Source organism: Arxiozyma heterogenica (genome assembly GCF_036370985.1).
Source record: "Arxiozyma heterogenica strain weizmannii chromosome Unknown scaffold_15, whole genome shotgun sequence".
NCBI classification, from domain to species: Eukaryota; Fungi; Ascomycota; class Saccharomycetes; order Saccharomycetales; family Saccharomycetaceae; genus Arxiozyma; species Arxiozyma heterogenica.
In genome coordinates, this window is record NW_027042668.1 from 463,014 (window position 1) to 486,544 (window position 23,531).

General features: G+C 29.5%; 8 protein-coding genes and 1 non-coding gene across 9 annotated transcripts; 2 read left to right on the plus strand and 7 right to left on the minus strand.

The window, feature by feature from the left end:
- Positions 1-2,246: 2,246 nt before the first annotated feature.
- Positions 2,247-4,343, plus strand: HOS3 (histone deacetylase; the record flags this gene model as incomplete). The annotated part of the gene is made up of 1 exon (XM_064857697.1): positions 2,247-4,343. One exon carries the CDS (start codon positions 2,247-2,249, stop codon positions 4,341-4,343), a length of 2,097 nt encoding a protein of 698 aa, XP_064715535.1.
- A 384-nt stretch (positions 4,344-4,727) lies between these two features.
- BEM3 (GTPase-activating protein BEM3) lies at positions 4,728-8,093 on the minus strand (the record flags this gene model as incomplete). Its single annotated transcript, XM_064857698.1, has 1 exon — positions 4,728-8,093. The coding sequence occupies one exon, from the start codon at positions 8,091-8,093 to the stop codon at positions 4,728-4,730; it is 3,366 nt and encodes a 1,121-aa protein (XP_064715536.1).
- Positions 8,094-8,738: 645 nt separating this feature from the next.
- AIM10 (putative proline--tRNA ligase AIM10) lies at positions 8,739-10,454 on the minus strand (the record flags this gene model as incomplete). Its single annotated transcript, XM_064857699.1, has 1 exon — positions 8,739-10,454. The coding sequence occupies one exon, from the start codon at positions 10,452-10,454 to the stop codon at positions 8,739-8,741; it is 1,716 nt and encodes a 571-aa protein (XP_064715537.1).
- A 712-nt stretch (positions 10,455-11,166) lies between these two features.
- PWA37_001055 (alpha-keto acid decarboxylase family protein) lies at positions 11,167-12,777 on the minus strand (the record flags this gene model as incomplete). The annotated part of the gene is made up of 1 exon (XM_064857700.1): positions 11,167-12,777. The coding sequence occupies one exon, from the start codon at positions 12,775-12,777 to the stop codon at positions 11,167-11,169; it is 1,611 nt and encodes a 536-aa protein (XP_064715538.1).
- Positions 12,778-14,136: 1,359 nt separating this feature from the next.
- TOA1 (transcription initiation factor IIA large subunit) lies at positions 14,137-15,108 on the plus strand (the record flags this gene model as incomplete). Its single annotated transcript, XM_064857701.1, has 1 exon — positions 14,137-15,108. One exon carries the CDS (start codon positions 14,137-14,139, stop codon positions 15,106-15,108), a length of 972 nt encoding a protein of 323 aa, XP_064715539.1.
- A 543-nt stretch (positions 15,109-15,651) lies between these two features.
- PWA37_001057 (uncharacterized protein) lies at positions 15,652-16,458 on the minus strand (the record flags this gene model as incomplete). The annotated part of the gene is made up of 1 exon (XM_064857702.1): positions 15,652-16,458. One exon carries the CDS (start codon positions 16,456-16,458, stop codon positions 15,652-15,654), a length of 807 nt encoding a protein of 268 aa, XP_064715540.1.
- Positions 16,459-16,561: 103 nt separating this feature from the next.
- On the minus strand, positions 16,562-16,870 carry PWA37_001058 (uncharacterized protein; the record flags this gene model as incomplete). The annotated part of the gene is made up of 1 exon (XM_064857703.1): positions 16,562-16,870. One exon carries the CDS (start codon positions 16,868-16,870, stop codon positions 16,562-16,564), a length of 309 nt encoding a protein of 102 aa, XP_064715541.1.
- A 520-nt stretch (positions 16,871-17,390) lies between these two features.
- Positions 17,391-18,431, minus strand: PEX25 (Pex25p; the record flags this gene model as incomplete). The annotated part of the gene is made up of 1 exon (XM_064857704.1): positions 17,391-18,431. The coding sequence occupies one exon, from the start codon at positions 18,429-18,431 to the stop codon at positions 17,391-17,393; it is 1,041 nt and encodes a 346-aa protein (XP_064715542.1).
- Positions 18,432-20,574: 2,143 nt separating this feature from the next.
- Positions 20,575-20,647, minus strand: PWA37_001060. The gene has a single exon. It is a non-coding gene; the product is annotated as a tRNA-Met (tRNA).
- Between the last annotated feature and the right edge of the window lie 2,884 nt (positions 20,648-23,531).

A 23,531-nucleotide genomic window follows, 5' to 3' on the forward strand; every position in this document is an offset into this window, starting at 1 on the left:
TTTGTTGTCAATCAAACCAATATTTGCATAACTGAATTTTTTGTTTATCAATTTTGGAATAATTGTTCTTTATTTCATAGGTCTATTTGAAGTGTGTGAATTGGATATATTCTTAATAGTATATAATATTAACGTAAGGTTCTTTCTCCTTCTTCTTTATACACAGTATAAAAATAATGATATATAAAAACATGTAAATAAAATAAAAATGTTATATAAGAAAATTTTTAGGTTGATATATCTAAATAGATATCGATTAATTGGTTGTTGAAACTATTTGGTAATTGAAAGCTTATTTCGTACTATTGATTCTGGTTTTTTATGTAGCAAATTCTGGGAACTTTCCTGCCCATTATAAAAAATAATATTTATTAAAATTTATACATTCTCTGAAAATAATAAAAACAAGATTGTTTAATTTTGGATTTATGTATATAAAAACGATGGGTCCCAAAAAACACTATTGTCGTTATTTATAAGGTATAAAACATAATTTTTCTATGAGTATTAATATGTAAGAGTTGTTGTATATAAGTGGATAAATTATATCAATTAGTTTAAGTATAAACACTCTTACGTAAGTTCTATATATCATCAATTAATAACCCTGATATAGTATTATTACTTCTTGTTGTTGTTGTTAGTCTTGTATGATATTAAGAGTTACTTCTTAATATCATTACTAAGATGTATTTAAATAAGATGATTACCCCTGGTATATCTCTCAATAATCAAAGGCCTCTTGACAAGATCAGATATGATTATCGCTCCCTGGAAATCCTCCAATCAGATTCAATACCTCATACGAGCCGTTGCACACATTACTGTACCAATCCTCCACCCAGCCACTTAGGCGTTACCCTTGGAACTGCGTATCCACTGGATTTCCAGTTAGATTCCTTACATAATAATTTTAATTTTACTTTTTTTAAGGTTTTCTATAATTTTATTTAGATAAGTTATCAAACGTGACTTCTTAGAACACAAACTTAAAATGAAATACTTTCTTTTTTAAAATATTGAACTCCAAACAAATATAAAAATAAACCACCGTCTCTCTTTCCCTTTTTAGTGGCACCGTTTTCAGATTTATTTATTAATAAACACAATGAATAATCTTACATAAAATATAATAAATCTATTTTCAGAAAACTTGTGTAAAGAAACTGCTGGAATCAAACGTTCTAGAATAAATAATAGACCAATTAGATTTTAGTAAACATTAATTGATAAGCAAAAAGTGAAAAACGTATTGTTTGCTTATCAGTAGACGTAAACAAACTTCATCATAAATTTAGTGCCGTACTTAGACGAGATAGACCAAATATGAAAATATATAAAGCCAACATTTTTTTCATATCATGTTTCTTCCCTTGCTCATCTTCTATATTTTATCATTATACATTATATACATAAATAAAAAAACTGAAGAACTTTATTATAATTTTGTATACTAAATCTATCTAATATAATATTGAGAATACTTACTATATATCCAATGAATACAGGCGCTCATTCTCATCAAAAACCCATGTATATTTCTAAATTTTTTATATGAATTTTTTCTTTTTTTGTAACCTAACCAGATTTGACACGGAAACCAAAAACACATAACAACTGAGAAATTGGTTCTTAAAACCTACAAAAATTCGTTTTTCAAAAATAACTAAAATAAGAAAAACTCCGTTGTTATGATATTTCAAAGATTTTTCCTCTTTGGAATACACAATATTGTTTAGAAAATTTTTTTCATTTTTTTTTCCCAAAAATAAAAAATCAGCTAAATTTTCTATTGCCCTAGAATCAAAAATCTTTCTCCGTTTTGTTTACATTTTAGAGATTTTTCTCGAAGGGGTTTTCCATATTTGTCTGTTTCTAAAATTTATATAGCATTTAACAGTAATGGCAACAACTGTTGTTCTGATAGTATACATTAGAAGCGATATCGTTACTAGTAAAAGTGTAGTTGAATCTTTCAAAAATATCAGAAACCATTAGTAGAAAATAATTTTTTATGATATAAGGGAAATCAGCCATTGGATTTTTTTTGATATTCTATATTTCTTTAAAGTCAAACTTATATTACTTCGAAACGATCCAATTTACATTATTTTCTCTTCTTTTTCTCAATATACGTATCTATCTGTGAGACAATTATTATTATTATTAAAGATAACAGTATATATTAACATAATATATATATAATATCTTTTTTTTGAAAAAAGTAAACAATAGAAAAAATTTAAATGTCTATTGATCCATTAGAGAAATTTCATTTACAATTCCAAAGTTTTGTAGAAAATAATCCAAATGTAATATCTGCTGCTAGAGCTGCATCTCAAATACCAGAAGCTGCTAAAGCTGTAATCATACTATCCCCTTTATCGTTACAACATATCTTTAGTAGACAATGGGTCTCAAAATCTTATAAAAAGACTATTGTGGAGAGACCTGAAAGATTATTAGCATCTTCGATAGGTATTGCTGCTGCAATAACCATGTACCCGGCATTATTCTCCTTAAAATCTTCTTTTAATAGGATGGGTTCATTAACAGCACCACATGTAACAAAAGTTCATGCGAAGAGTTGGTCATATGAAATTACTAAACTTTGTCAAGAAGCAAGTTTCAAACTATCGGAAGGTCAAATTGAAGTTCCTGACGATTGGAATTCCGGTGATATTTATTTGAGCCCAACTACCATTAATGCATTGTGTGGTACTATTGGTGCCATAGAGACAGGAATAGATACAATCTTTTCAGGCCCATCTCCTGAACATATATGTAATAGAACTTTCGTTGCTATACGACCACCTGGACATCATTGTCATGTGTCCACTCCTTCCGGTTTTTGTTTATTAAACAATGCACACATAGCTATAGAATATGCTTTTGATAAATATGATGTTACACATGCAGTCATCTTAGATTTCGATTTACATCACGGGGATGGATCTCAAGCCATATGTTGGAAAAGAGCTGGATTCAAGCCTGACGACAGCGATAGAAACGAACACATCTCAAACTATAAGAGCAAAAAAAATATAAAATATGATGAGCTAAACAATAATATCACTGATAATAAGGTTGATTCCAGTGAAAATTATAATGACGACAACATTGATAATTATAATGATTTTGGTAAAAAATTGGCCAGATTTCCAAAAGTTGGGTATTTTTCATTACATGATATTAATTCATTCCCCACTGAGACGGGCTATGCAACAAGTGAAAACATAAAAAATGCATCCACTTGTATTATGAATTCACATGATTTAAATATTTGGAATATTCATTTATCTCCATGGGATAATGAAGAGGATTTTATGAAACTGTACCGTTCGAAATATAGGACATTATTTGCCAAAGCTGATGAATTTTTTAAACTTTCGAAACAAGAAATGTTAAAGTTAAAGAAACCATTTAAGGGACTAGTGGTTATTAGTGCAGGGTTTGATGCATCAGAATATGAACAACATTCAATGCAAAGACATAATGTTAATTTACCCACTGAATTTTACACTATTTTTACTAAAGATGCTTTAAAATTGGCACAAATGCATTGTCAGGGGAAAGTTATTTCTTTGATGGAAGGTGGATATTCAGATAAGGCTATATGTTCTGGTGTATTTGCACATTTAATCGGACTACAAAATCAAGATTGGATTAAAGAATGGGGATCAGAACAAGTAGTCAAAGAAATATCTCGTGGATGCAAACCAAATTGGAAGCCATATAAGTCTAAAAAATCTAAAGATGTAATTAGAATTTGGGCGGAAGAAGTCATCAAATTAGGTAGAGCTATGATCCCAGAATTTGAAGATGTCATATTTAAAGAGGCTAATCCCTCTATCCCTTCAAAAAAATCCGAAGGAACTATTGCACAAAGAATTAGCAGGAATAAAGTTCAATCTCAAGAAGCTAATGGAAAACCATCAAGAAGATTAAAACAAGATATACCATTTTTACAACAGGAATTTTCTAGTGAGGATGAAGAAGATGATGCAGATTATGTTTATGATGAAGAATTGAATAAAACTTTTAATCAAACGGTGGAAGATATCACAATTGATGATATATCTAGACATTTAGAGACTTTGGAAATTATTCAAAGTGATGAAGAGACGGATGCAAAATATAGCAAACTTGATACAGTACAAAAACAAAAACATTCTTTTTCCACAAAATATCAGTATAAAGCTCCGTCAAATTTTACAAAAAGACAAATAAGGTACGACCAAACATCAAATCCGTCCTTACAACCGTATGATGACACTGATATATCTATGATTTCACATATCTCTACCAGAAGACATACTACAAGAAGTGGTAGAAAATGGTAATTATTATATTTTTACATCACTTGGGAAAGGATTTTTTTGTATTTTCCTTCATCTAAGCATTAACGGTTATTCATTAATTTGAAAATATTATACTATTTATTATAGCTTAAAATATCTTATATTAGTTTTATATATGTACTTATCCATATAGTTCGCATTTTAATTTTATATATTTGTAATTATAAAAAAATAATGGAATAATTTAATGGTATAATAGTTAAAAATTTATTATCAATTTCTTTTTATTATTACAGATCATTATTAATAATTATTTATATTCTTTACATATTGATTGTATATGAGTTACACATGTCTCTTGTAATACATTATCCAAAACAGTTTTTTACTTTATATATTTTCGTATTATTTATTCAACAGATAAAATTATAATTGTGGAATATGAACATCAACCTGCTCCCTGTCCTCGTCAGGAGTAGGCTCTTCTCCTTTAAAAATACATTGGAAATCTACAATAAATGGCTGCAACATAACTATTGGAATATTTAATGTGGGTGAAAATACAATACAAAGATTTCTTAAGTTCATTTTGTTATATTTATTATTATCAGCAATTCTGCTTAATAGTTCAAAAAGTGAGTACATCAGAGATAGATTTGCCCTAGGAATTTTATTTGTTTCGATAATACTTCTAAATCCTAATGCAATCTCATGTGGTCTTGAGTAATTTTCATCAACAATTTGTTTGAATAAAGAGTATTGCTCATCTCCAAAAATTAAGTGAGGTAAACTTCTTAAATAAAGTTTCAATAAACCAGACACAGTGTTAACACCTACAAAAGTATCTTCAGTATCATTTTCATAAGCACAAAGATCGAAATCATATTCTTTATCAAATCTTTCTTGTAACATCTTAATAAGTGTACTTGACCCACTTAAACGGAAAACACCTTCTTCTCGCAGACCATGATTCTTGTATAAATATTCTAAACATCTGTAAACAACACTAGGTATTTCATATTTGTTTTGGTACGTATGTGAACTCAACTTTAGACATTCATCCAAATTAGATCCAAATACAGTTTTCACGACAGATGATTCTGTACTTGGAGAATCAATCGTTATGGATTTAAGCTTGTCATCGACAGGCATTACCGTAGAATCTTGAGATATTATTGTAACAGCTTCAAAATCTAAGTTGTCATTTATATTTTGAACATGTGGGGAGGATGTAGAAACATATGATGTCATCGGATTTAAATTCAACTTTTTAAATGGAAATATGCTTCTCATTTTTAATCTTCTTGCTTCTCGTTCGTCTAAACCACCATTCTGATCAATTGTTTGTTTTGGTGAAGAAGTTGTAGTTGTACCCATAGTATATTGGTTATTTACAAATAGAGATGATTTTTGTTCAAATAAATTGCTAGTAGAATCAATATTGTTATCAATCGTGTTTGCTGAAGACCCACTCTTTGCTATTGTGTTACACTGATCGTTATGAGTATTTGATAAGTTTAGCCAATGATTTGAAGAATTGACACTGGAAGAATGGCTGTGTGACATATAATTTGGACCATCAATAAGCTCATTTATAGTTGATATCCAAGATTCACGTTCTTTAGACGTTTCAGTGCATATATAATATTTGGAACTTGAAGATAAACTACTTTTTTTATGTTCACTAATCATAAACCCATTTTTGGTACCAAACTTGTCATCAGGTAAATTTGGAATAATTTCCATAGTACACTGCTTTAACTTGATAATTTCTGTTGTTTGATCTCCTTCCGATAAATATAAGGTATCACCATTTAATACTGCATATTTGATTTTCCAACTAGGTTGATTCCCTAATGTCTTTTTGGGTCTTCTTACCATGACATTTCCCTCCTTGATAGTATCATCCATTAACATTGGGTTTACTACTGTATCAGTACTTAAAAATTGTGCAATTTTTAGACTGACATTTGAAGGAATGTCAGGTATACTAAATATGCTTTGAAAGTATGAATTAAGCTGTTCTCGTCTTAAAGCAACTTTATTTGGTACATTGGTTTGAAATAGTGTTCTCTCTGGCAAATTAGGTAATGATAATAGTGAAATATGAGATTTCAAATATACATCTAGTTCCCTAATTTTAGGGATCGATTTAGCAAACTTAAACATTTCTTTTTCGGATTTTCTATCTATGACACTTAAAAGTACCAAATGTTCTTCTGGATTTATTTCTGGTTCTTCATATAATGTACTGAGTATTTCAATTTTTATTGTACCAAAATCTTCAGGTTGAACAAATAATGGAATCTCAGATACGACGCTATTTGCGTTCGATTTAATTGTACCCACACTAGGCATACGCAAGTCATTTGAATAGGAATTATCAGTTGTAGATTTATGAATGCTAGGTGCAGATAATAGGGTGTCATAACCCTTTGATGAGCTTGTAAGAGAAACTACTTCTTTATTATGTTCTTCTTTGTCCTGTACAATATTAGATTCTTTGGAAATAATTTCTTGTTGTAATGATGACGAAATAGAATGTTTACTATTTACACTATTATGAGTTTTCTGATCTAATAACACTGGGGAACCTAATCTTTTTAAAGATGGTGAAGAGTTGGCACTTGCTGATAACTGTTTAGTAATTGGATGTAACAAAGCATCAGCCCGTGCTCCTTCACAAACATCCTTGTCCTCACTAATACTTTGGTTGTTACTAACATCGTCTGTGCTCTCATTTAATTTAGTTGATCCAAAGGAATCTTCTAAGAGCTGCGTAAAATTGTTTAACCTAGCTTTTGCGGCTGGTGAAAATTCCAGTTTAGTATCCAAAAACTCAGAATTAGCATTATTATCTGGATTATTAACATATCTAATAGGGCTTTCATGTATATTTATAAGCTCATTTTTTTCATCCAAATCGGAATATTCAACATCTATAGAATTGACATTATGATTAGGGTCATTATCAACTGTAAATCCCTTATCTAAAAACATCTGGCTTGATGAAATATTAAAATTAATTTCTTTATCTTCATACCGATCCTTTAATGGAGACCTAATATGGTTATTTATTACAGAAGTTACTCTGTTTGAATTTTGGGGAGAACTAATTCTTTCTTGTACTGGAGAACGGATAGATTTGTTGGGTGACTTAATAGAGATTCTAGACGTTGTATATGTAACAGAAGTTGCAGGACTTGCCAAATTAGAACTGATTGTATTGGTTTTTATCAAATTTATATTTGAAGATTTTGAATTTAAGAATGGGTTATTAGAAGATTCTGAGCTTTCATTCTTATTAATTAAGTCATCATTTTCAAAGATTGATGCTGCATGTGTTTCTTGTAGATTTATCTTTGGTATATTCATCTCGTATTCATTTTTTTGAGGTAAACTTTGAATCTCAGGTAATTTTAATTCTTTAGCATTATTCTTACGATCTAAAGATCTAATTGGGAGAACTAATTCCTTCTTAAATGTTTGAGAGTGTTGGGAATCTAACTGTACTTGATTGATAATCATATCAACAGATTCACTACCATCCTTTTGTCTTAAAATTTCAAGTGCTTTTTTTAAGCTCCGTATCTCTGCTTCATATTCTTGTACCTGTAGTTTCAACCTAATATTTTCTTTAAAAAGATCATCATAACCTGGCTTATTGGTACTATCATTGTAAGTATCACTTTGCTTTTCGATATATTCAATTGATTTATCTCTCTCTGATATATGATTATCATACTGAGCCAAAAGGTCTAGTGTTTTGGTACCTAACTGACCACTATTCATGAAGATTTGTACTCACAATATTTTCCGTTTAAGGTCTCTTTTTGTTAAATTCTAAAGTAGGTGAAACTTCAAAGAAGATAGAGTTAAAAATGTTGAATACACTTCCTTTCGATTTTAGTTTTAGTCTTAACCAAATGACAGAAGCTAAACTTGCAATTGTAAAAAGGATGAAATTGAATTTGGCGTTGTATAAGTTATGAACAATATAGACTTTAAATAATGATAGACGAAAGGATTTAATGCCTAATATCTATTCTCGTAGAATTTCTAAAGAGTGAAATTTTATTTTTAAAGCAAAATTACTAATATTACATGTGTAATGTTCAACTTAATACCAGGTTCAAATTTGTTTTGTTTTGTTTTCGTTATTTTTTTTTAATTGTTATCTTTAATTTTGGATATTTCCGAAATTTTATTCAATTAACTAAAGTGATTATGTTACAATAAATAAAATTGTATGGACAATTGTTTAAAATGAATAAACTGAATTATGTGCTTAATAGATTAAAAGACTTTTGAAGAAACATCTATTGAATGATAAGAATATGTAACCAGTATGTAAAATCCACACATATATATGCATGTTTTTATAAATAATTTAGATTTTTTTATTTATATCTATTATTTACAGGGGTTAGACAAAGTTCATAAGTACTTTAAAAGAAGTTCAATCACTGAGACAGCATGGTCTTGGGACACAATATGCTTTTCTAATTGTTTATCGCTGGAAGCATTTATTACTTCCCAGTCAAATTCTTCTTTCTTTTGATTATAAACGTCTTTCCATTTAGATTCTCTAGAAGCTATTGGTTGTCTTCTTACTTCGATTTCAATCCTAGGCCACGATTTTGGCCCTACAATTACACTCAGTGGAATTCCGAGAGCATGCGATATATCTACCTGTGCACCTAAAGAACTATTGCTATCAAACGAATGGTATATATTATCCTTTAATGTAGGTGAAAAAGATAATCTCTCTATTATTTGCGAAGTTAAAGAGGCATTATTATTTTCGATACCACATACTGATACTAAATAAGGAGTAATGGCAACAGGCCAATTTAATCCTTTTTCGTCTCTTAACATTTCAGCAAGGGATCCAACAATTCTAGTAACTCCAATACCATAACAACCCATTTCTACGTAATTGTCAGTAATGTTATTCTCTTTATCCATAAATTTTAGATCCATTGGTTTAGAATATTTAGTACCTAACACAAATGTATGACCGATTTCTATTGACCGACATGATTTCAATATACCATCATTACATTTAGCACATCTTTCTTTATCGATTGCATTTACTATTGATATTCCGTCAATTTGACCAAAGTTGTTCTTAAGGTAATTTTTAAATGGAAATCCAGGAAATTTTGATCTTGTATTTATTCTACAATCTATAACTCTTATAAACTTAGCAAACATCAAATCATGATTTTCATTTCTAAAGATATCTAATATTTTATTATTTGGTAATAATTTCAAATTGGAATCAACATCATGACCCATTGCTTTAAGAGCAAGATTCCAGTTCAACTGACGATTTTTGGGGTAATAATAACAGATAAGTGAATTATGATCGTTGGATAAGGCATATCTAACATCGATATCACCAAATTCTTGGCCTTCTATGAGTGGGAAGGATTCAGTTTTTTCTTGCGTAGTAGTATTATGACAATTAGAACATTCAAATAATGTATCTTCCCCATTCTTATCAACAAAATGGAATTCTCTACTAATATCGCCACCCATATCACCATTATCAGCCCAAGCTTTAGTATAGGGAACTTTTAAAGCTTTGAATATAGAATCATAAGCGTCATTTGTCCTGTCAAATATTTCTCTCGAGTCCTTTGCCGTTGTTGCAAAAGAATATGCATCCATCATTAAGAATTCTCTACCACGCAATAGTCCACCGCGGGGTCTTTTCTCGTCTCTGTATTTTTTATTTAATTGGTAGACAACAAATGGCATATCTTTATAAGACTTAATATAATTCCCCATTAAATCTGTAATATCTTCTTCACATGTAGCAACAAGACAGAAATCGTTGCCTTTGTTATCCTTCAATTTGAACAGCTCATTACCTTGCTTAGTCCATCTTTCAGTTTTGTCCCATAATTTTTTAGATGACAATGTACCTAATTCCAACTGAATTGCACCTAGCTCATTTTGTAATTTTGAATGTATTAAATTATTTAATTTATCAATGGTTCGTTTCCCCAGAGGTAAATACTGGAATAATCCACTCTGTGTTTTTTTTACAAAGTGTAAATGCTCGAGCAAATCAGGTGTTGATAGTTGTTTAAGAACAGTTTTGTTAATATGTTTAATTTGGAAGGGGTTTAATAGCCTTGACATTTAAATCAAAAAAGCAATTTCTTATTTTAAAAACAATTGACCAGTCAATAAATGATGGCACTTCAATGTATATATATATATAGATGTGTATATGTATACTTGTGAATATAATTATAGACGAATTTGTGCTTCTTCTATTGTGTTGTTTATTCTTTTTAATATTCCTTTAGATGCTTTTTTTCTTCTCCAAGGATAAAATTTTCCTTTTCTACTTTTCCAGATCTGTATAGTCAAAACCATAGTAATGATTAGTAATGATTAATTGATACATTTTTTTTGGGTCGACAATCTGGAAAGAAAGGTAAAATTAGTCAAAACTTAATTAAAAACAAATGACAACAGCCAAAGATTACTTATGTAACAAACAGTTGAAATAAGAAAGAAAAATTCCAAAACATCTATGAAATATTTTTAAAAGTTTCTACAAACATCGTAAGCATCATGCATTATTGCTATATATATATATATATATGTATCCGTATAAGTGAAGGAAACAAAAAGAAACCGATGTAATTCCATATAAATATTGGAAATTCAAATATTAATATTATGTGTTATTATTTTCATAAACTTAAACTAAATAAATATACCAAATAAAATGGTAAAAATAGCATGCTTCAATCGGTCTATTATTTGGCGTTAATTTGAGCAGTCAATTGACCTTGCTTAACCAAGGCATCTGGGGCATCCATGACTGGTAACATAATTTCAATCATTCTGATTTTTGAGTTTTTTGGAAGTCCTTATCTTGAGTTATCGCAATCCATTCACCGATTGTAGCCACTCTATGATTTTCATAGTCAACAGCACCGAAAGTTGGCAATAATTCTAGGTGTTTCCATGGTTGGATTTCATTATATTGGGCTGTTGGACCATGAATCAACTTTTCAATGGTGTAACCATTATTGTTTAGGACAAATAAATATGGTTTCAAGTTCCATCTAATTATGGTAGATATTTCTTGAACAGTTAGCTGTAAAGAACCATCACCAATGAATAACATGACTCTTTGGTGTGGATCTAATTCCTCAGCAGCAAAGGCAGCACCTAAAACTGCACCGCCAGTAAAACCAATGGAACCCCATAAGACTTGAGAGATACCGATAGTATTCTTTGGGAATAAAGTGGAGTTGATCCCAAATGCGGATGTACCAGTTTCAGTGATAACGATATCACCTTCCTGTAAGAAGTCGGTTAAATGAGTCCATAACCAATTCTGAGTCAAGGCTGCAGATGGATCATTGACTTCGGCACCAGCTAATATTGGACGTGAAGGTACTGGAATTGGTTGGTACTCTTGGACAACTGCTGGAATAAATGGCAATAACTTTTGTAATAATGGTTTCATTTGGACGCCAAAAAAGATGGCATTTTTGATCTTAATGTGATCAGAATGAAATGCAATAATATTTTTGGTGTGATAGGAATACGAAAATGAACCGGTATTAAAATCTGACAATAGGGCACCAACGGACAAGACTAAATCAGCAGACTCGACACATTTCTTGATATCTGGAACAGATAATGTACCGACATAGACACCACCATATCTTGGATGAGTTTCATCAATAGAGCCTTTACCCATTGGAGTAGTGAAAGCAGGGAACTGTGTAATATCGATCAATTTCTTAGTTTCTTCTTTACAGTCATGTCTAGAAGCGCAAGCATCAGAGATAATGACCGGGTTTTTTGCATTCTTGATCATAGAAAGAATTGTTTCAATAACTTCAATTTCGGCTTCTGGATCATTCTTTGGTAGGGAAAGATCAATTGGGGTATTCAAACGGTCAGCTGATACTTCAATGTCAAAGAAATTGGCTGGAATGCCTAAGTAAACGGTTCTTTGTTTGATATAAGTGGTTCTAATACATCTGTCAATTTGGTCACAGGCTTTAGCAGGATCAACAATCATCTCAGTTGTTTCAGAGATTTCAGCAGACATTCTATGGAAAACATCAAAATCGCCGTTACCTAAAGTGTGATGTAACAATAAGTTTTTAGCTTGTGATATGGTAGATGGGACACCAACAATATGCAAGACACCAACATGCTCAGCATAGGAACCGGCAATACCATTTAGAGCAGATAATTCACCAACACCAAAAGTAGTTAGAAGGACACCCATGCCTTTAATTCTAGCATAACCATCTGCTGCATAAGAAGCGTTTAATTCATTAGCATTACCGGCCCATCTCATGCCTGGAACTTCATAAATTTTATCTAGAAGAACTAGATTGAAGTCACCTGGTAAACCAAAAATAGTGTTGATACCAATTTGTTTTAATCTCTCGAAAACGTAACGACCTAATGGAAGAGTATTCATTGTTATTATTATTATTATTATTATTATTATTATTATTATTATTATTATTATTATTATTATTATTATTATTATTATTATTATTATTATTATTATTAATTCCTTATTTTTTTAATATGTGTTAATAATACGCAAACTTTTTATTTAGCTTTGCTTGGTTATTTATTTATTTATTTGCTTGTTTGTTGTCGTTATTTTTTGCTATATGATAGACTTAAACATTCAAGTTATGAAAGTATAATTATTCTTTGCTCGAGACTTATATATGCTTATTTTTTTAAACTTTAATATACTTATTCGGATGAATAATTGAATACGCTTTCAAAGGAAATTTCCTTAAAGATTTAAGGCAAGAACTTAATACTGAATAAGGAAAGAATAAGCTAATGTATCAATATTTCATTCGGTTGACAGTAACAAGAAATAATCAAAAACAGTATATGAACTTCTGCTGACAAATATCAATTTTGAATATGCAATTACTTCATAATGAAATAATTGATTAAAAAAACAAAATAGAATAACCGTTGACAAAGTAAAAATTAATTAATCTGTTAATTCGCTCTTTTTAGTTTCTTTTGTGTTTTATTTTTTTATCTTAGCAAGTCCGAAGCTATTAAGAAGTCATTAGCAAAATAATCGAATACTGATAATAAATGATAGTGAAGCATGTGGCTTGATCATAAGAAACGGCTTTTTCTTCTTTTATCTTTTCTTTTTTTTTCTTTTTATTAGAGGAAAATTAAGAGAATATTTTATTCATTTTTTTATTTTTATGCATTTATTCCCTAATTCATTCTTTTTTATTTTTTTTTAACATATTTTTTTTGAAATATTCAAGGGTGCATCGGAAATGTTTTGCATATGTCTTTTTTTTATATTTCAACCCTATTTTTTTTGAATCTCGCTATTTCTCAGAAGATGAAAAACAAAATTTAAACCTATCAGGTAAAGAGCACGTAATTTTTTGATAAATCCGGGTAATATTGTTTTTGAATATATATGTTATTTTTCCTCTCTTACATTGGAAACAAAAATAAAGAATAGAAAAAAAATAGAGATTGAAATGTATACACATCCAGACTAGAGAAAAGAGTGAGATAATTGATCATTAGAAATTCAGAAGACTAAAGGTACTTGAGTTGCTCATTAATCATAGATAAATTCAGTTTAACCATTTAATTATAGTACTGTTCCCCCCCCTTTACGCAACTAACTAAAAAGTAAGTCTTCCTCGAATTTAAGCCTGTCAGGTGTGGATCCTTCTTCGTTATTCATTTTTGCATTTACTTATTTATTTATTTACATTATTTACATTTCTTTTATATCTCTTTTTTGGATTTTTATAACAGATACTAAACAATGTCTAATAGAGAAGCAAGTAGAATTTATGAACTAATCGTCGAATCTGTTATCAATGAGGTTCGAGAAGATTTTGAAAATGCAGGGATTGATGAACAAACTTTACAAGATTTAAGAAGAAATTGGCAATTAAGATTATCTGAGAGTAAAGTGTCTTCCTTTTCATGGGATGAATATTCCCTCAATAATAACCCAGTTTCTACTAATAACATGATGGACTTAAATATAGATAATAATGGTAATGATAATACTACTAATACAAATGATATATTGAATAATGAAAACAATGAAATATCTGATCAAAATTTAAATAATTTTACTATAAAACAAGAAAATAACAATGATTTACATCCTAATTTAAGTCAAGGCTTAGTTTTACCTGGTTTTGATTCTAATATAATACCTGCTCCTCCAACTTCGACAGTATCAAATACCGATACCACCGATGATAATCCCCATAATGAGGAACTTCCCCCAGTAAAAGAGGAGGAAGGTTTCGATAATCAAAGTGTTCTTCCAGATTCACTGCCTGAACAGAATAATACTGAAACTAATACTAATAATGCTAGTGATAGTATTAAAAATAGTGAAACCATTAAAACAGAAGATATACAGAAACCAACAGATTTGGAAAATGCACCACTTATCACCACTAATGGAAAAATTGAATTAACTTTGGAGAATCCAAATGGTGTAGTCGAAGAACAGTTACGGTTGCAAGAAAAGAAAGCTAAAAGAAGTGCTTTATTAGATACAGATGAGGTAGGGTCTGAATTAGATGATTCAGACGATGATTATTTAATATCTGAAGGTGATGATGATGGTCCAGATGAAAATTTGGTACTATGTCTTTATGATAAAGTCACAAGAACTAAAGCTAGATGGAAATGTTCCTTAAAAGATGGTATTGCCACTATTAATCATAGAGATTACACCTTTCAAAAGGCACAAGTGGAAGCAGAGTGGGTATAAATGATCTTTTTAACTATTTAGCTATCCTATTTGTTTCCCTTCCCCTCCTCCCTTATATCTCTAGTTGTTTGTTTATTTGTTTTTCTTTCTTTTTGTTTATTTTAGTGTCCTCACTTCGCCCACACTGTATTCTTTTGTAACGAATATTGAATTGGAATGACTTCCGTTAAATTTTAATTAGTAATTGTAATTGTTTAAACTTCAATATTCCATGAAATTTTGAATGACATCAATAGTCTAAGTTTTCATCTTCTATCCTCTTTTGTCCATTTATTAATTTTCTTTCGTTTAATCAATTATTAATTTCATTCATGGAAACAATATATACATTAATTTTATTTGAAAATTTGCAGTTTTGTCAACAAAACAAAACATATATAATATCGATAGATGTATATAGAGAGAGGCAATTATGTAATATCAAAAAATAAAAGTAAAAAACCAAAATTATAAAAAACGGTAAGTAAACTTTTCTAAAAGGCAATCTTGAGTATAATATGATTATAGAAAAAATATTTACTATAGAATATATATATTTACTACTTACCCAGCAGGGTATACACCCTTACTATTCTTAACAAAAATGTCCTCAACATTTTGAAGAGTGACTAAAGTTTGTAATGACATCATCTCAGTAACGGCACTTCCCATATGTGGTAACGCCGTGACATCCCATCTTTGTAATAGTTCTTTCTTTATAGTATCCATTGCTTCATATTTGAATACATCTAAACCACAACCTGCCACTTTTCCACTATCAAGTGCTTTTAACAATGCATCTTCATCAATAGAATTGCCGCGGCCAATATTGACAAGTCTTACACCATCCTTACACATAGATAAAGTATGATCATTAATCATATTGTTAGTTGAGTCACTACCTGGCAGAGCTAACACAATTAAATCCGCCTGATTCCATGTGTGAGGATCTTCTAAATTTGGTAAATATTTAGCGTCATACCTTAATTTTTCTATTGGGATTAGACCTGACCTTTTATGATATTGAACTTTCATGTCAAATACTCTATTTAATCTATATCTAATAGTACCGCCAATTGAACCAAACCCTGAGATTAAGACAGTTTTCTTCATAGGTGAAATGATATGTTTTCTACCAACTTTAAAGTTTTGAACAACATTAACAACCTTTTGCTCTTTATTATGATGTGCTGCCTCTTGTATTTTAAGTTTTTGAAGGAATTTGTAAATGTTTCTTGTTTCCTTGGAACCATTTTTGCAAATGAATTCTAAATTACATACATCAGTTAATTCAGTACCTAAATAATCTCTACAGTTTGATATTTTACCATATTCTACAAGTTTTATCAGATATTCCCAAAAAGATGTCATTCTAAATACACTTATCACTAAATGAATAACCAATTCACATACAGAATCTGCTGAGTTAGGTCCAACGTTAACAACTACACAAATTTTTTTTTTCACGTAGCCATTAAATCTCTTGTGAATTTAAAACATAATCTACGTCTACCCATAGAACTAGCATAACCCGTAAAGTCGATGGGAAATCTTTTAGAAAGGGACTTGATCCACCGAGAATATTACAAAACGCTTCAGTTATCCATACACCATGACAGTTGGATGTTGGTAGCCATTTTGAAAAAATTTCCGCAGTTGTAATATTATAACGAATAAAGTTGATATTATGGTATTCCTCCAAATCTTTCCAAAGCAGCAACGTATCATTTAATTCCCACTGTAACCGATATGGAATTATGATATTGATCTGTGCACCTGCCATTATAAACTTGTTTTCACCTTCTTTTTTTTATCCTATTTTATCATGATCTTTCAATAATTTAATAAAGCATTTTGCATTGATATTCTGTTTGCAAAAATACCTTACATAGTTTTGTCTGGATGTTTGTATATGTACTCCAACATGACTATCCCTTATCACTCGAATCATCTTTATCTCTGATTTTTAAATACTCATCCCGACAACGGCTTCAGACAAAGAAAATTGAGGGGTGGCATATGAAGGAACATAATTACTGATATAAGAGTAAAAGGCACTTTAAGAAACGAGGTATTATTAAATATTGTGTTGTGTCCATTAAATTAGTATATTGCGTTTATGATAACTAATACTATCAAATTTGGTATGACGCTTTGTTTTTATAGGTTCTTACGAAGAAGTCAATACTTTTTAGCGATACGTATAATAAGCATCTAATATCTTTTATATATTGGATCAGGGTTAATAAAATAAAAAAGATCGAACTGTCATTCTACATAATATTGTTACATAATATCAAAATTTATTTGTTTTCTAATTGTTTTTTGGATACACACCAATATTTATAGATATTGAATGAACCTGATACCAAAGATAAAGCTGCATAACTACCTTTTGGTAAAAATCTATCCCAATGGAAAAGATCAGAAGAATTTGCTAGAAGATCCATTGATAATCTAGCAAGATCTAACTTAATCAATTTTTGTTCATACTTCAATTCGTTTAATAGATTTTTCATTGCTCCTGCTTTTTCAAATAAAGCGAACTCTTGTGATAAAGAAGATTGTGTTGAATTTTCTGGCGAATCCAATAATAAATTCTGGGTTTGTAATTTGAGATTCAATTCAATTTGTTTTTGTCTATTTTCTTTTAATAGTTTACAATTTTTCTGAAGACCTAACAAAATATCGTATTCCCATGATATGGCTTCATGCTTCACTACAATGGGATATAATTTTTTGTTAGATAGTATTTTCAATTTATATAGGAAGTCTAATTCATCAAACACTCTATAATAAATGTCAACTATATTTTGTAAAGTATCTGTCTTTACTAGATACTTATTCCATTCTTCCCAAGATAATCCATGCTTTTCATATTGATTTGCCAAGCGATTCACAAAATCAATAACACGGAATGGTGTACCCCCAAATCTCAATGCATATCTAAATATACTTAATTGTTGACTTACCCATTGACTGGATGAAACAGACAGAACAGAACGAATCAAACCTGCAAAATATATGATAAGTTTGAAAGGTGAGAATTTTTGTTTATGAGTTATATTACTTTTGTTAGGGGATAATATGTAGATTCTTATTAGATCGATTATACATTTAATAATTTTAGCTAATTTATCTTTACCAGCCATGGTAGAGATAATGTGTTTCATTATATCTATTTTTTGAATCAAAGGTTTGATTTCATTGTTTGTGAATTGATTTAAATTTTCTACCGAAGGAGTTTTAGTTACAGTATTTGTAGTTTCATGTGGCACTTTTGAATCAGATTCATCTAGGATAATGGGTTTTCTTGGAGAGTTCATTAGAGTATTGTTGTTCATTTTTGTATTCTCAGTGACAGATGTTTTGGTAATTTGTCAAAATATATTACTTATCTTCAAAATTATTATTATAAATTAGTGTTTATTATTATAGATCGGAAAGAATGTAATGTGATATCACAAGTTGTCCTTCTATCTGAAGTATATTTGGCGCCTGATGTCAAATATATATGTGTGTGTTTATTTTGTCAACTTAATTATTTTCTCGATGATTATTTTTTTATTCATATATTCAAAATTCCTAGGGGATTTTACAAAATAATAGAAAACAAAAGAAGAAAAGTACAGACAAGAAGTAAGTAATACTAAAATATTAGAGTGTGGAGTAATTTTGTATGAATGCTCTATATGTACCTCCTTCTTAATGCGTTAAAACAAGAATTAAGCAAGAAAGCACATATAGTTATGTATCACAATTAATATCTCTTGTCGCTAATTTGTTTGTTACTTCTTCTTTTAGTACATTCATATACATAACAATTTTTTGACATATCTGGTGAAATAGGCATTTTTATATGAAACACTAAATAAGTATAACAACTTATAATAGAAAACTAATTGTTCTATATTTGTATGTTTCAACGTATTTATTTTTTGTCGTATTGTCAGCTTCTATAGAGGTATTTAAGGTAAAGCACGTATATATCCCGCTATAGTCCAATTGGATTTACCTGTCTTTAAATAATTTTAACTATTTGCGTCACTTTCCTCTATGAACAATTCTACAATTAACAATAATATATCTATTATTATAAGGCATGAATCTGGTGTATTTTGATGATTATTGTATTATATTTACTGCAATGTGTTTTTGTTCAAGAAAAGTCTGTTTCAGGCAAATGAGCCTGAAATAAATGTTTGAATCTTGAAAAACTAGTATAGAAAGGATTAGAGAAAATCATAGACAAGCATGCAATAAATAGAATATTTATATTATACATTTAGTCTACACTCTAATTACTAAATATGTATATTTTAGTTAGATGATTAGAATTGTTTACTTTCGTATACGATCTTACACTAACCAATTATATTATATTCATATAGATCATAAAAAAACACTTTAAAAACTTAGTGTAGTTTAAAAGAAGAAAATTTACTACAAAAAATACCTCTCCTCAAGTATGCAATAAAATAGACAGCCCTTGCTTTTTTTCTTAGATATTGTATGCAAGATATACTTTATATAAAATGTGGTGCAGATAAATATCTATATATATAAACAAAAAAAATCATAGGTATGAAAATCAGGATATGCTATACTATCCGTGATATATGCTATCTTGATCTCACAACAAATGATTTTTCAAATTTTTTAGCTCATGATGATGTTCGAGCCTTTTGTATTTATCAATTTTGTATCTATCTAGATCACGTCATATAGATAGTATGGTTTATGTATTAAATGTAGAAGACAACGACCATCAATCATTTATCATATTATGTATTCTAAAAAATTATGACACTCATAGTAGATCTTCATCTACCACACTAACTGTGATGATACTTTGCTTATGAAATTCTAATGACAGGAAATTTGCAATAACAGTAATGGTAATTCATTTCAATTAATGTAAGATATAGACGTACTCTACACCTTTAAATGTAAGATCAAAGTATAACTAAGCTAATACAGATTAATATACTTACCTGTCTTGATTGCATTTCCTCATTTTTCCTATTTGTTATTTTTGCTTCTATGTTTGTGGATTTTTATCGAACTTTATATTTCAATTATCACAATCTATTAAATTCTTTAAAGGAGAGAGTTTAGCAAAATATTAATGATCCTCACTTCTCTAAACAATTAGTCAAAATCTTAAAGGCTTCAACGTCCAATACACTATATTAGTAACTGTGACATATGAAATCCGAATGTCACTATAAACGATTTTGTGGACTCCTTGGTCGGCGACGACGTTCTTGTTTTTCTTGTTTTTCTTGCTTAGATAAGTATAAGTATTTGTATAACTGTGTATGTTAGTTTACTCTTTATGTAGAGTATAATCTATATGTCATATATAGACAACCAATCAAGCTATATCTATCTATTTGAGCGTCTAAAAGAGTATATCTCTCGTAATTGGGTTTTCATCTATTATACAAAATGTAGTATCAAGGATATTTCAATCTTGCAAAAAAAGTAGCGCCGCCTGGTTTCGATCCAGGGACATCAGGGTTATGAGCCCTGCGCGCTTCCACTGCGCCACGGCGCTCTTAAGTACACCGACCTGTTGTAGTATGGTGTGGTGAAGTTCTTTGTGTATTCCAGGGAAGCGCAAATAATATTAATAGTAATTCAAATAATCGAGACAGTAATCAACTATAGTCGATAGTATAATTACTAAAACGGTCTTATATATTAAGCGGCTTATATCGAGCTAATGTACTTATTCGAAGTTACTTGACTTGTTACTTGCTTGTTCTATTTTGTTTATACATAATATATAAATTATTTACAAGAAACGATTATGGAAGATGATCTTTTATCTCCTGAAAACGTTGTCCTTTTATATGTTTTCTGGAGCTCGATCGATTATTCAGATTACTACATTAATGACTTGACTGATTCAAACCCTAAAATTTATTATATTAATTTAGGTGCACTACTGGATTAGAACTGCATCCCAATTCTCTAATCATGGTGATTAGTAATACACGTGGGACTTAATAAAACAATAGGTAAATTCTAGATTTGCCAAGATCTTATGTAATCTTGATGGTTATAACTATTCTATTCCACAACACGACCTGTTGTTGAATAGAATAATAATAACCATGATTAGAGAATGGAGGTGCGGTTCTAATCCACTAGTGCACCTAGATTAATGTAATAAATTTTAGGGTTTGAATCAATCAGATTATTAATGTACTAATCTGGATAATTGATTGAGCTCCAGAAAACATATAAAAGGACAATGTTTTCTGAAGATGAAAACTATCTTCTGTCACTCCTCTCTTATGCATAATTTATATATTATATATAAAAGAGCCACGCAAAGTATCACGCAAAATACAACAGGCTAAATAGTAAGCACCAAGCAAGTAACAAGCAAACAGAATAATTATATAAGCTCGATATAATTGTTAATATATAAGACTGTATTAAGAATTGCATTATTGATTGTATCAATTATTGTCTCGATTATTAATAGATTATCATTTTCATATTTCTAGCGCTTCCGCGAATAATACAAAAACCCTGACCACTTCATATTACAACACTTTTTGTTGTAAAATAAGGAAATTATGGTCATATAGTATATGCTCGTAAAAGATTCTAGAAGATTCTAGAAGAATCTGGAATTACCTATTATGGTCATGTACTACATGCAACTAGAATATTCTAAATGATCCCATGATTACATGTCATAATCATGTACACTGTGTTCATTATGGTTTTTGTTGGAAAATGGATCCTTCAACATCCATGGTAATGGCAGATATAATTAAGTATAGATGCTTACTTTATTTTGTACTAAATACATTTATATACTTATTATATGTTTTATACAGTATACATTTTTGTATTTATTTCAAGTCTTCTCTTAAAGTTTTATATTTCTTTTCAAATCCTTGAAAAACATATTTGGTGAAAAATAAAGTGTTTTATATAATATTAAAAATAAGTCTTATGTAAATGACGGTAATCATTTCTCATTTTCCAACAACTTACTTATTATAATATTTGTATCATTCATTATTGTAACCTATTATCCTAAATATTCTATGTGATTCTGTTGAAATAGAATGTTCTATAATGAAATAGATAGAACAATAAGATTTTAGCAGACACTAAACGATAAATTGTTGAGTAATAATTGTTGAGAGGTCACCAAAAGTTATTGAGTTTATTTATTAAATATCTTGCCGTTCGTAGAGGAAAATGGTTTAATGTTAACATATATAAAGTCAAGGATTTCATCATACATTATTTTTATCTTATTTACAATCTTTGTATATTATTATTTCTATGTTGTATATAGAGAAAGAAAGTGAAGAACTTTATTATAATTTTGTATACTAAATCTGTTTAATATAATATTGAAAATGTTTACTATATATCCAATGAATACAGGCGCTCATTCTCAACAGATTCAACTAAAATATTACAATTAATAATTTGGGATGTGGATTATTAATTCACTAATTCACTAAATTGAATCACCACAATTAATAATTAAGGTGTATATTACTCCTCCATTAAGACAAAAGATTGAATAGTTGTGTAAGAAGCCCTAATTGGAAATTCTGAAATACGTTGTCTGTGGGTAACACCAAATACCAAGACGAAGGTCTTGGAACAACCGAAACTCTAGGCCCAAATTTGTGAGTGTATTCGAACGAACATACGATCGTCGGATGAACATTAATGGCAAATTATTGAGAAGCTTACTTAAGAGACTTTTGATTATTGAGAGATAGTGCTAGAGGTGATTATCAACATTAATATTCGTATTCTATCTAATAGGTTGAATCTAAAAAAAGAATAACACGAATAACTAAGACTAATCTATTAATAGTCAGAATCAACCAGTTATATAATTTACAAGTGTTTATATATATAATTAATATCCATATTTTAGTATACTACTTGTGATGATTCCTAATGTTATATTTCAACATTCTAAGATTCAATCTGTGATCAAATTCATTGTATAAGTGACTTTTCAATTTTATGCACAATTGTTAATTGTACAATTGTGCAATATGTTATTCTTACAAAGTGTTCAAAAATATTTTAACAAGTCATATAATTTTAAAGCTTTTGATCAGTTTGCTTTCGCTATATATAGTATATAAAAAAAAACTCGGTAGGATATCATGGCAAAATTTAAAAAGCTGTAAAAAGGAATAACGTTTTCTTCAACCAGATTTTGTGCTATAACGTTTTATTAAAACACCGACAATATTGAACATTTATCCTGTCGTACATGATTATCATTCAATTGTGTGTAACTTATATCCTTATCCTATCAATCTCATTTTTTCTAAGACTTTTACAAAAAAAATTCCTAGCATATTCATTCATTGTATAATTTGATAAAAAATTCTTACCAGAAGTGTCCCTATGATTACGATGCTTCTAAAAAAGATTTC